Source organism: Engystomops pustulosus, chromosome 4 (genome assembly GCF_040894005.1).
Source record: "Engystomops pustulosus chromosome 4, aEngPut4.maternal, whole genome shotgun sequence".
In the NCBI taxonomy this organism is placed as follows: Eukaryota; Metazoa; Chordata; class Amphibia; order Anura; family Leptodactylidae; genus Engystomops; species Engystomops pustulosus.
The window spans coordinates 151,351,072-151,362,484 of record NC_092414.1 but is presented as its reverse complement, the minus strand read 5'-3'; the positions used below and the strand labels follow the sequence as shown (position 1 = coordinate 151,362,484).

General features: G+C 43.1%; 1 protein-coding gene across 1 annotated transcript; it reads left to right on the top strand.

The window, feature by feature from the left end:
- Nucleotides 1-1,676: 1,676 nt before the first annotated feature.
- On the top strand, nt 1,677-6,315 carry CCNB2 (cyclin B2). The gene is made up of 9 exons (XM_072148100.1): nt 1,677-1,833; nt 3,271-3,399; nt 4,010-4,123; nt 4,577-4,747; nt 4,932-5,090; nt 5,163-5,399; nt 5,656-5,796; nt 5,871-5,981; nt 6,056-6,315. The coding sequence occupies exons 1-9, from the start codon at nt 1,810-1,812 to the stop codon at nt 6,158-6,160; spliced, it is 1,191 nt and encodes a 396-aa protein (XP_072004201.1). The 5' UTR covers nt 1,677-1,809; the 3' UTR covers nt 6,161-6,315.
- The last annotated feature ends 5,098 nt before the right edge of the window (nt 6,316-11,413 follow it).

Sequence of the window (11,413 nt, the reverse complement as noted above, 5' to 3'; positions counted from 1 at the left end):
GTTCGTACCATTGGGTTTTTGGAAGGCCAATTTGACTGCAAATGTTTTGTGGTGCCACAGTGTATTGAAGTAACAGTACAATAGAAAGCCCCCAAAGATGTTACCATTTAGGAAACTAGACCCCTCAAAAAATTTATCTGGGGTTGAGCATTTTACAGCGAACATGCTAGCCAAAATCTAATGCAAAGTAAATGGTGCAGAGCAAAAATTGTGTTTTTATCTCAAAAATGTCATTTTAGTGCCTAATATATTGTGCCCAACTCATGTCACTTTAGACAATCACCCCAAAAATCATTCTGTGGGTTGTCCCGAGTACGGAAATACCACACATGTGCCAAAAATTTACAGGATGGGCACATAGCAGGGCTGAGAAGGGAAGGAGCAAAATTTTGCTTTTGGAGCACCCTTTTCACTAGACTGATGTTGGGGTGCCCCTGAGGTATCAGTACAATAGAAACCCCTGAGATCAAGGCTGAAGCCAGTGGAATGAGCCAAAAACGCAACACACGATGCGACGCATGGCGTGAATGCACCCTCAATCTGCTCCGAAAAGGGGTGTTATTTTCACGGTGTGGAAACTTTGACACAATTAACACGTGTCTTCTACATTTGTTTTTGAGCTGGAAAGTGTCAGAATGTAGACCAAAAAAAAATTGGTCTAGCAGAATAGAAATCTTCCCTCAGAAGCCTGCCGAGTCACGGCTCTCCTCCTATGGAAGTTCGGCTGCTGATGAAGCCGCGGTCACACGTACTGCTAGGCGTCCGTCATAAAGCGCCGCTAGCGCACAGGGGGAGGTCCTCGGCCCGAATGCACATGCGTTTCCAGGGAAACGCATGCGATTGCTAAGCCGATCGCATGCGTTTCTCTGGAAACGCATGTGTGTTTGGGCCGAGGACCTCCCCCTGTGCGCTAGCGTCGCGTTATGAACGGACGTCTAGCGGTACATGTGACCGCGGCCTAACCTGTCGGACACAGTTGGCTCCGTCCTCTATTATTACAATGGCCATTGCTGCAGCAAATTCTCTGGCTGCTGCGCACATTTGTGACGTTCAGGACATAAAAAGGTCCATGCCTTATTACTGATAGCTAGTCAGAAACCAAAGCGGTGACCGTACGCACACTTTGGGGGAGACTTATTATTATGGTCTGAGGTAAAAGTGTTCCAGTTCCCCATGGAAACCAATCAGAGCACAGCTTTAATTTAATAAACAGCTGTAGAAAAATGAAATCTCTGCTCTGAACCCAAATGTGAACTGGCCCTTATCTGTCCCTCTATAGTTTGTTTATGATGGTGTTAATTATAAACATGATATAAAAACTGGTCTCTCCAAAGGAAAAAAATGTTGTAGTCTAAATAACGCAGCACAAAGGTTTCCAGCCGCGCAGTCGCACTACAGGCCGGAATTTGTTTCCCTCGGAGAAGCCAGAGCGTGACGTAGAAGCATTTCCCATGATGCTCTGCTGTTTTTCCTCTCTCACGAGATTTGGAATCTTGTCGGTTTTCCACAGCTGTGGATCAGGAGCGTAGTAACGTCATCCAGCAATGACGGCAGCTTGGAATGGGTCACGTGCCCATCGGAGAGCCACCCCATAGGTTGCTATGGCTGCTCGTTCCGTTGTACTGAACTTGATAAACCAATAGGAAGGGAGCATTTACAAAAGTTCGTGCCAATCAGAAAACAAGGAGCAATATTTAAAATTCCGCCGGCGCTGTGTGTTTCAGAAGCAGCTGTGTCCTGTGGAGTCTTAGGCCGCGGTGGTCGTTAGTGATTTGTTTTTAGCTTGTGGTTTAGCGTCTCTCCGCTGCAATGGCCAGTCGCCGCGCTGTTGAGGTAAGTGCCGCCTGTGGCTCCGTGTTGTGCCGGATGCTTCCCATAGGCCTACAGGGAACCTCCAGCTTCCGCGTCCTGAGTAGCGGCATCTCCTAGTCCTTGTATCATGGATGTTATATCCCCGCCATATGCAGGTGATTACAGCCCCGTGTCCCTGCCCCGGACCTGCTGTGCTCTGGGGGAGCGGCCTGACATGCCCTGTCCTTCCACCCATCAGGGCCCGGGCACCCCTGCACTTGTGGTTAGGCCCTTACTGCTCAGCAGGTTACGTCTGATCCTGTGTGCAGGGGCCAGTGTAAACATGAGACCTGTCCCTTTTAATGGTTATTAGTATTGATGTCCTGTAGCTGACAGGTGTAACTAGTAGGGGACAGACCCCATCCTGATCTGCTTGTAACTACAGCTTCTAGCCTCTGGTAAGCACATTACCCACATACAAGTTGTATTTCCCAGACCTGCAGTTTAATGGGCCTGTGCTGGACAGAGAATCTCTCATGTCTGCAGTTGGTGACTCTTAGTTTGGGCCTGTAAATGTGTGCAATGGCTTTAAACTTGCACTGTGCACAAGTGACAGGTCCAAAGTGTTCACTCAACTTAGTATCTATGATGGATCCCACCACCCAAGATGTTGAGTGAATTTGTTAGGCAATGTGTTAAAGGGGTTGTCCAAGAGTTTAAAGTGCATCTACCACCAGAATCAAGGGTTATAAACCAAGCACATTGATGTACTGGTGTGTGCCCTCTGACAGCAGCTGCTCTTTTAGGTTATTCCCTGGTAAAAAAAAGAAAAGGGCTTTAGAAGTTGTGCAAATGAGCCTGAGGAGCTCCATAAACATCTATGCAGCCACTTGGGCTCAAACTTACAAGGCTGTTTTGTAAAAACCCGGACATGAGCTAAAAGAGCAGATACTGCCAGAGGGACTGCACACCAGCATGTAAGTGTACTTGTTTTACAATCCTTTATCCTGGTGGATGTCCTTTCAAAATATACAGGTTGATATTGTGGGTGGCTACTGTGCCCTTGCTGGAGCAGAGTATGTTTGCCTCTAAACAACTTCTGCCTGGCACTCCCACCATTCCCCTTGTACCACTCCTGATGCATATTGAAACTAATGCTGTACTGGGTGTGAGTGGGTGCAAGTTGTCAGTGAACTGGCCCTTATGGTAGAGTTTCTTCAAACTGAGGTTTGTAATTATATTACCAATGACTGCAAGCTTCAACTTGTATTTTTTTCCAGCACAAAGTAGAAGAGTTCTTCCTGGTGAGCCCTTTTAGTGATCTAGTGAAGTGGCACAGTATCTTTCAACATTTAGTTGAATAGTATATGCTACCTCCTGGCATCTAGTTATTTCTATCCCTAGAGCTTTCTTAACTACTTTCTTCCAGATCTTTTGGACCTGAAATATAACTGGTGCTTAACTTTTTTTTTTTTCTAGAATTCTCATGAGGCTGACAATGCTATCACTGGAGCGATGAGGGTGAAATCCCAGTTGAATGTTAAGAGGGCTGCCCTGGGAGAGATTGGAAATAAGGTGACAGTGCGAGGAAAGCAACCTGCAGCAAAAGTATGTATTGTGTAGTCATACATGTACCTTGGCTATAGTTGTCTGCATACTGCAGCAAGCTAGTGGTCCCAATAGAAGTCTATTGTGCATGGTCTCTGAGCAGTGAGCCCACCATGTCTACATGCTCAGCAAATGGGGAGTGGCACACACCGCTCCCATCTTCTCCTGGCAGTAATGGGCCACAAACTTTCCCTTTTGTAGTGCATGCCAGCTTATGACTACATGTTTATTGCACTATAGTCTCTAGCAAGTTTGTGTACTGGATGGGTATATGTTCGATGGCCATAAAGGTTATGTAGCTTATGGCTAGTAAGCATTTGTCATGCACACATGGCTAAGTGGGATGGTACTGCACATTAGGCATTTTTAGAGACCCAGACATGCTGTTATAAAACCTAAAACAGCCTGGCCATGCACATTATGAGTAGTCTGGCGTTCTAGCAGCAGGATGTATTGTATTCGGCAGTTTCTATTGTGAATATCTGCTATTAATGGGTTGGGGATTCTGCTATAGGTTTAACTTGTGTAGGCAGTTTATACTGCTGTCATTTGAAAACTGATATTTGCAATAAGCTTGTAGTTTTAACAAATATTGTACTTATCTTGACAGGCCACTGATGCAGCACTGAAGACAACTAAACCTGCAACAACAAAAGTGGCAAATGTCAACCTGAAACCAAAGGCTGTCCCTGTGAAGGTGACTGTAATTGAAGCTCCAGTAAAAGTAGGTTTCTGGCTGTGGTGGCCAATCACAAATAATGTGTTTTAATTAGTCAACTTTAATGTGTTAAATCAATGTCTGGCAGGTTTTTTAGCAGCACAAAAACCCTTTGGTATAAAGTGCACAATTATTGGTTACAAAGTCTCCTGGGGTGTTTAGATCTAATACCTATTTAAGTAAGGAGTGGAACTTGTGTCTCCTGAATTTAAGCTGCTATTGGCATGTATTCACATGTTGCAGCTAAAACTGCAGTCCAGTCTGTTTTGATGTGAGATATTAACAGAGCAGGTGACCTGTTCAATAAAGTTGATTCACCTGTGATAAGAAACATCAAAACTAATTACACTGCAGTTTTTAGTCAAATGTGGGAATGCACTTTTACACTTGGGGGTTGGTGACAGTTCTGCTCTGTGTGAAGATGTTTCTAGTTGAACAACTCTACGCTTTGAATTGAAGGAATCCTCTCCAGTTCCTATGGATGTGTCAATGAAGGAGGAAGAGGAACTCTGTCAGGCTTTCTCTGAAGCCCTGAACAGTGTGGAAGATATTGATGCTGAAGATGGTGAAAACCCACAACTGTGCAGTGAATATGTAATGGATATCTACAACTATCTGAAACAACTAGAGGTAACTTGGCTTCAACTTTTGGATAATGAGTTTGCTACACAAACTTCAGGCTCTAGATCCCTCCAGCATTGTTTAGTATTCACCTAAAGTACCCATTCAGACACATCATTGACTTGCCAGTGGTCTCAGGACATTGTATTGCTCTTAAAGTATCCCACCTTCTTTACTGTCTTTTTGTATTCAGCTTCAACAGTCAATAAAACAAAGGCACCTGGAAGGAAAGGAGGTCAATGAACGAATGAGGGCAATCCTGGTAGACTGGCTAGTCCAAGTTCATTCCAGGTTCCAGCTGCTTCAGGAGACTCTTTACATGGGCATTGCCATCATGGATAGATTTCTACAGGCAAGTGTTAGTTGTGTGTAGGTTGTATAGGTTTTTTATTTTGTGGAATCTAATTTTCATGTCTCTAAATAGGTCCAGCTTGTTTCTCGTTCAAAGCTTCAGTTGGTTGGAGTGACTGCACTTCTCTTGGCTTCTAAGTATGAAGAAATGTACACCCCAGAGGTTGCAGACTTTGTCTACATCACAGATAATGCTTATAGTGCATCCCAGATTAGAGAAATGGAAATTCTTATGTTGCGGGAGCTGAATTTTGATTTGGGACGTCCTCTGCCACTCCACTTTCTGAGACGAGCATCAAAATGTGGCAGTGTAAGTTTCCAGGAGCTGAATGAGAAGGCAACATAGTATCACATTTTCTATGCTATTAGGGCTCATTCACACACCCATCTGTGGGGAATTGTATGTGGCTGATCTTTCCCTCCATAGGGAACAGCTGTGCACAGGAAGAGGGGGTCACCTCTTCATCCTCAGTGGATGTCAATATGCCCTCCCAGCCGTGTGAATGTAACCTTAGAAATGGTTCCTGAATGACTAAAGTCTTAAGGTCTCATCTGTTTTATCACAGGCTGATGCAGAACAACACACACTTGCAAAATATCTGATGGAACTTTCTCTCATGGACTATGATATGGTACATTTCAGACCTTCTGAAATTGCATCGGCAGCCCTCTGTCTGGCACAAAAGGTCCTTGGTCAGGACAGCTGGGTAAGTGGCTAACTTCTAGCTTGCAGCCTCTACAGTTGTTTTCTAGGTAATATGACTTACTGCTTGCTTTTCAGGGAGCCACACAGCAACACTACACTGGATACACTGAGGAGGACTTGTGTCTGGTGATGAAGCACATGGCTAAGAATGTTACCAAAGTCAACAAGAACCTGACAAAGCATGTGGTATGTCTTCCTACAAAGAGCATAGATCTGATGGTTAAAACTTGGCTTGGAACTAATGTATGTCTTGTTTTCAGGCTGTCAGAAACAAATATGCCAGCAGCAAGCTAATGAAGATCAGTAACATTCCTCAACTGATGTCACCAGTTATTACAGACTTGGCAGCAAGTCTTACATCCTAAGACTGATCAGCAGGGGACCGCCACTATTTGCACTTTTAGAACACTGCCACCTCAGGTGTTAATGCTGCTGACTGTAAATACTGTTTTATGTTTTTATAATCCAATCTTTGAGCAACTGCTTTAACATACATTTTAAATAAAGTCCTTTTTTAAGACCTGTGGTTTATTATTTGGTACTATGGGGATATGCTAGGCAGGCTTCTTTCAACAGCCTACCAAACCTCAGACTGTAAGACTGTCTTACAACTGCATATGTTGGTTTAACTCTTGCCTCACCACATCTTGTACATCACAGGTGGCACCACCTATGCCCAAGGTGGTATTGTCCTGGATTCTACAAACCCTAACTTTATATTCATGGCATTCAGAAATATCTATGTCTAAAGCTCAGGTGCAATTTTTATATATACATAGAAATCACTCCCAACTGCTTTTGGTATGTTTTGTGGAGGGATATGAGGAAAGGGTCTATTGAATGTTGCCTTTGCAGCTCTTTATGCAGGAAAATCCATTGTTGGAAGTCTATGAGGATTAATGTAAATTCTTTGAATGTCAACAGTTTAACCCAGAAAGGTTTACATCACCGCCTTACAACCACAAATGGACAAATCACCAGGCTCAGATGGTGTCTGTGTATATACACCTGGGTACTGCATAAACTATGTACTGTGATAGACAAACCATTTTTTACTATTTGAAGATTCCCTGAGGACTGGTTCTGGCTCATAGGACTGGTGCATAGCAAATGTTACCAATATACAAAAAGTGATCCTGGAAACTACAGACCTGTGAGTCTAACATCTGTGTGAAAATATTTAAGGGTTTTTTTAGATGTTATCCTTGAGTATCTCACAGTACATAACCTTATTGCCCAGCATCTGTTTATGAGGAATCAGTCCTGTCAGACTTATTTGATTGGCTCTAGGAGTAAATTCCAGACTGGACCTGGTGGAGGCTGTTGTATATCTGGAGTTTTCCAAGGCATTTGATACAGTGCTGCATTAAAAAGTTGGTTACACAAAATGGGACTAGGAAAAAATAATCTGTGTGTTTGGTAAGCAGTTGGTTTATAGAAAGCAGAGGGTTGTCATTAAAGGGGTTTTCCCACAAAGAAAACTTAGGGCCTGTTCCATGGGATAGGGCCTGACTTGCTGATCAGAGGGGGTCTTGGTGCTGGGTTTACAGTCAGCTTTCAATATTAATGTTAATTGTGATTAATGCTGAGGCTGATAGCTTAGCATTACAGAGGGATTTGTGAAAACTTGAGGAATGGGTGGAGAAATGTAAAGTTATGCACTTGGGCCATGGATTGATTCGACTCAAATTTTTAATTTCCTATCATGTTGTCTTCAGAGATTTCTCACATATGACACATTTTTAGGGATTTCAGATTATTCTTAAATCCACATCTGCCAGGAATCCTAATCAACTTATTTCCACCATTAGTTTGGCCGGTTTTTGGTTCAATCGGATAGAAATCTGCAAGTGTAAGAGTGCTCTTATGGCAAGTTCCAATGGCAGATTTTTGATGGAAACAGTCTTTTGATGGAAAATGGCCAGCCAGTTCTGGGTGAAGGCTGCAGTTGTAAGCTCTATTGTAAGAGGCCTATCCTTGCTTGCAACCACAGCAAATTCCAAAGAATCCTGTCTTTTTAATGCAGAAAGAGGGAGTTGACTACTTTACTTCAGGGTTTTTTTTTTTTTTTTTTGTGTGGTATTGCGAGGATGTAAGGTGATTCACCAGTATACCTCAAATTACATTTCCGAAAACCATTGCTAAACTTAAAGGGAACCTGTCACCACATTTGCACGTATACAGTCAGTGACCGGTTTCTATAGAGCTCTAATAACTAGGCTGACACCCTTCTTTTAGCTAAACATGGTTTTGCTTCATGACGTGACCTGCGTGCGTGGCGACATTGCCGTACCGCCCCCTCCTCTAGCCTAAGACCTCCAGGAGGTGTGTGTGTGGCGTCCCCTGGATAAGGCTCCTGATCCCAACACTATGAGAGCACCACTGAGTCCCTCGCACTAAAACCGCAGGGGGACATAGAGCAAAGTGCTCAGAGCCATATAACCCGGTGCTCAGAACAAACTGGAGCTGTTTGCCCTTACTAAAGCTCCCATGGGATGCTAAATGCAGCACCAGCAATATTGCCGAGTCGGAGCAGAGCCCAACAGTGTATGTTTCCATCCATCACCTTGGTAACCTGCCACGTGGAGTATCGGAGCATTGGAGAATCCAGGACTATGCTGCCGGAAGACACTGGAAACGGAGAGTAGTGCGACGAGCCTCAAGTCCCTTCACTAGAAGGAGAATGGACCACGAGTGAAGCCTCTACTCCCACAGTGCGGGTAAGATGAAATTGATTCCTTCTTTGATCGCCAGTGTTTCTTACCTTGGCTAAGGTTACGACTGAGCATTGACATTATTCGCCTATGGGAGCTATCGGCCACCTTGAGAACAAGTTGTTTGAAATGAACAGTGAGATATATTGTGTTGGTGCTCTCTTAGTGTCTGATTGAATTGACTTAATGCTATAAGTTACCTACACGTTATGGAACTTAATTAAGGAAAACCTATCTGGAAGAAAAAACCCTCCGAGACTTTACATAAATCATACTTTGGTAACTTATAGTACAATGGTTTTTTGACAACTTAGTGACCGAGTGGCGACAATCCACTCTCTGGTTTTTGTCTTTTCATGCTGTTACCATACACCTTGACATCTTAGAAACTGGTACCCTGTATGTTCTGCAGTTTTGAAACATTGCAAATATAGAGGTATAGAGCAACTTGTTCTAGGTTGACGTGCACAGATCACAGTGGGTATTGGTCATCGACAACAATACATTAATAGGTCCCCCACCCCTGTAAATAGCTGACACCTGACTAGAAGAACTGATACAAGTGTAAAAAATTACGTTAAGAGGGTTGACCAAGAGGATTGAGCTAAGACTATGGGGCCCAGAAACTCTCAAAGGAAATTTGGAGGGGGTATTGACATACTCTGGAAGGCCTCTCTAGCTAAAACTAGACAGGCCCCCAAAGAATCAGGGGAGGATAATGAAGGGGGAGCTAGGGCCGCTCCCTCTCAGATTGAAGAACACTCGCCTGAGCTGAAAGAGACTCTGGCAGAAATACTAGCGGTGGTGAAGGAAACTTAATCTTCTGTCTGAGTCCAAGACAGCTATTGAAAAAAATCAATGGTCAGATTAACACCCTTCAGTCAGATGTTACTTTGATTAGAGAGGAGATAAATATGGTCCGGGAAAAAATAAGAGGCTTTGAGGACAGTTGTAAGGAATTGGAAAATAATATGAAAGAAATAAAACGGGATACAGAACGAAATAGGAAAGAAAATGTTAAATTACAGGAAAAATTGATTGAATTTGAAGATAGGTCTAGACGGGCAAACCTCAGAATAATTGGATACCCAGAAGGGGAGAAAGAAAAAGACATATCCAATCAGATAGAAAAGTGGTTAAAGGAAACATTTGGGGGTGAGGGTTTCTCAAATACCTTTGGGGTAGAGAGGAGGCACTGCATCCCCTTCAAAAAACCGCCACCGGGGGCTCCCCCCAGGACCACTCTTGTTAAATTGATCAGCTCCCGTGATCGAGATTTTATTCTGAGGCAAAGTCGAGAGAAAGCAGTAGAGGCACTAAAAGATGCAAAAATTTCTGTTTTCCCAGATTTTTCCAGGGACACGCAGTTGAAAAGAGCTAGCTTTAGAGGAGTAAAAACAAGATTGCTGGAAGCAAAAGTACAGTACACCGTGATGTTCCCCACCAAGTTGCGTATTATATACAATGAGAAGACCTGTTTTTTTCAACTGCCAAAGAAGCAACAAGTTGGTTAGACCAGGGCCTTTAGCGTTACTGACAACAGGGGTTGTAAGGGGATAATACACAAAATTAACAAAACATGATCTGATTTACAATGCGGAGTTGGGCTTGGGATTAGGGGAGGATCAGGTGAGAGTGGAGATTTAGAGACTTATGGTGGGAGCGATGGAAATGGGTCAGGTGGGGTGGGGGAGGGGTCCCGCTGGCAGGGGCTTTGGTTTTTTTTTGTTTTTTTCTTTCTTTCTCTTTCTTGAATGGCAGGGGAGACGCGCATATTAACGTGGAATATTAGAGGCTCCAGCGATAGACTGAAACGTATGCAAGTCTTTGATGTTATAAATAAGCATCTCCCAGCAATCGTGTGCTTAATTGAAACCCATTTGACTCCAGACTCAGACCACAGATTTAAGAAAAAATGGATAGGCAGAGAGTTTCACTCCTTCAGTAACATATTTTCGAAGGGTGTATCAGTGCTTGTACACAGAGATGTAGACTTGAAAGTGGACAGAGTTTTAGTGGACAAGATAGGGAGATATATTTTTATCCACGGTAAATTGAATGGTTTAAATATCATACTGGCCTTTGTCTATCTGCCACCTCCTGCCACATTTGAAGTTCGATGTTTATTATTAGACTTTGTGGAAAAACATGGTAACTGCCCCATACTGGTTATGGGGGATTTTAATATGATTATGGAGGAAGAGAGGGACAGACTCAGAGCAACACAGAACTCAGGTACAAACACTGAAAGGAAGAGTAGGTTATCTCACTTATGTCAAGATCTAGGCTGTGACGATGTATGGCGGAAATTATATGGACAGCAGAGAGCCTACTCGTGTAGCAGCAAAACGCACCAAATCCTTTCACGAATTGATTTGTGTCTGACAAATGTCTCTTTCTTTAATTTAATACGTAAAATGAACTACGAAAACATTACAATATCAGACCACTCTCCTGTAATGATTATTTTCTATCGAAAAAGAGAATTGTCAGAAGGTTTAGATTGAACCCATACTGGATTACATTTTGTCCTTTAAATTAGATCTTGAAAGAAGAGATACAGTGGTATCTAGGAAATAATTCCACTTCAGTAAATTTGAGTTCCGTATGGGATGCACAAAAATTTATCACGGCAATAAAAGGAGAGGAGGGAAGCATAACAAGGGACCCCAATAAAATCCTAGATGTACAACATGTTTTTTTTGTTGGAACTATATAAATCAGAAGACAATGGGGCAGATTTATCAAGTGTCTGAAAGTCAGAATATTTCATGTTGCCCATGGCAACCAATCACAGCTCAGCTTTCATTTTACCAGTGCTCATGAATATTTTAAAGGGGAGCTGTGATTGGTTGCCATGGGCAACTGGAAAGATTCTGACTTTCAGACACTTGATAAATCTGC

Bases quoted from the DNA above. Each gene is read 5' to 3' on its own strand.
- CCNB2 (XM_072148100.1), top strand. From the start codon at position 1,810: ATGGCCAGTCGCCGCGCTGTTGAG. The intron at 4,124-4,576 runs GTAGGTTTCTGG...TTTGAATTGAAG, and splicing joins TAATTGAAGCTCCAGTAAAA to GAATCCTCTCCAGTTCCTAT. The intron at 5,400-5,655 runs GTAAGTTTCCAG...GTTTTATCACAG, and splicing joins GAGCATCAAAATGTGGCAGT to GCTGATGCAGAACAACACAC.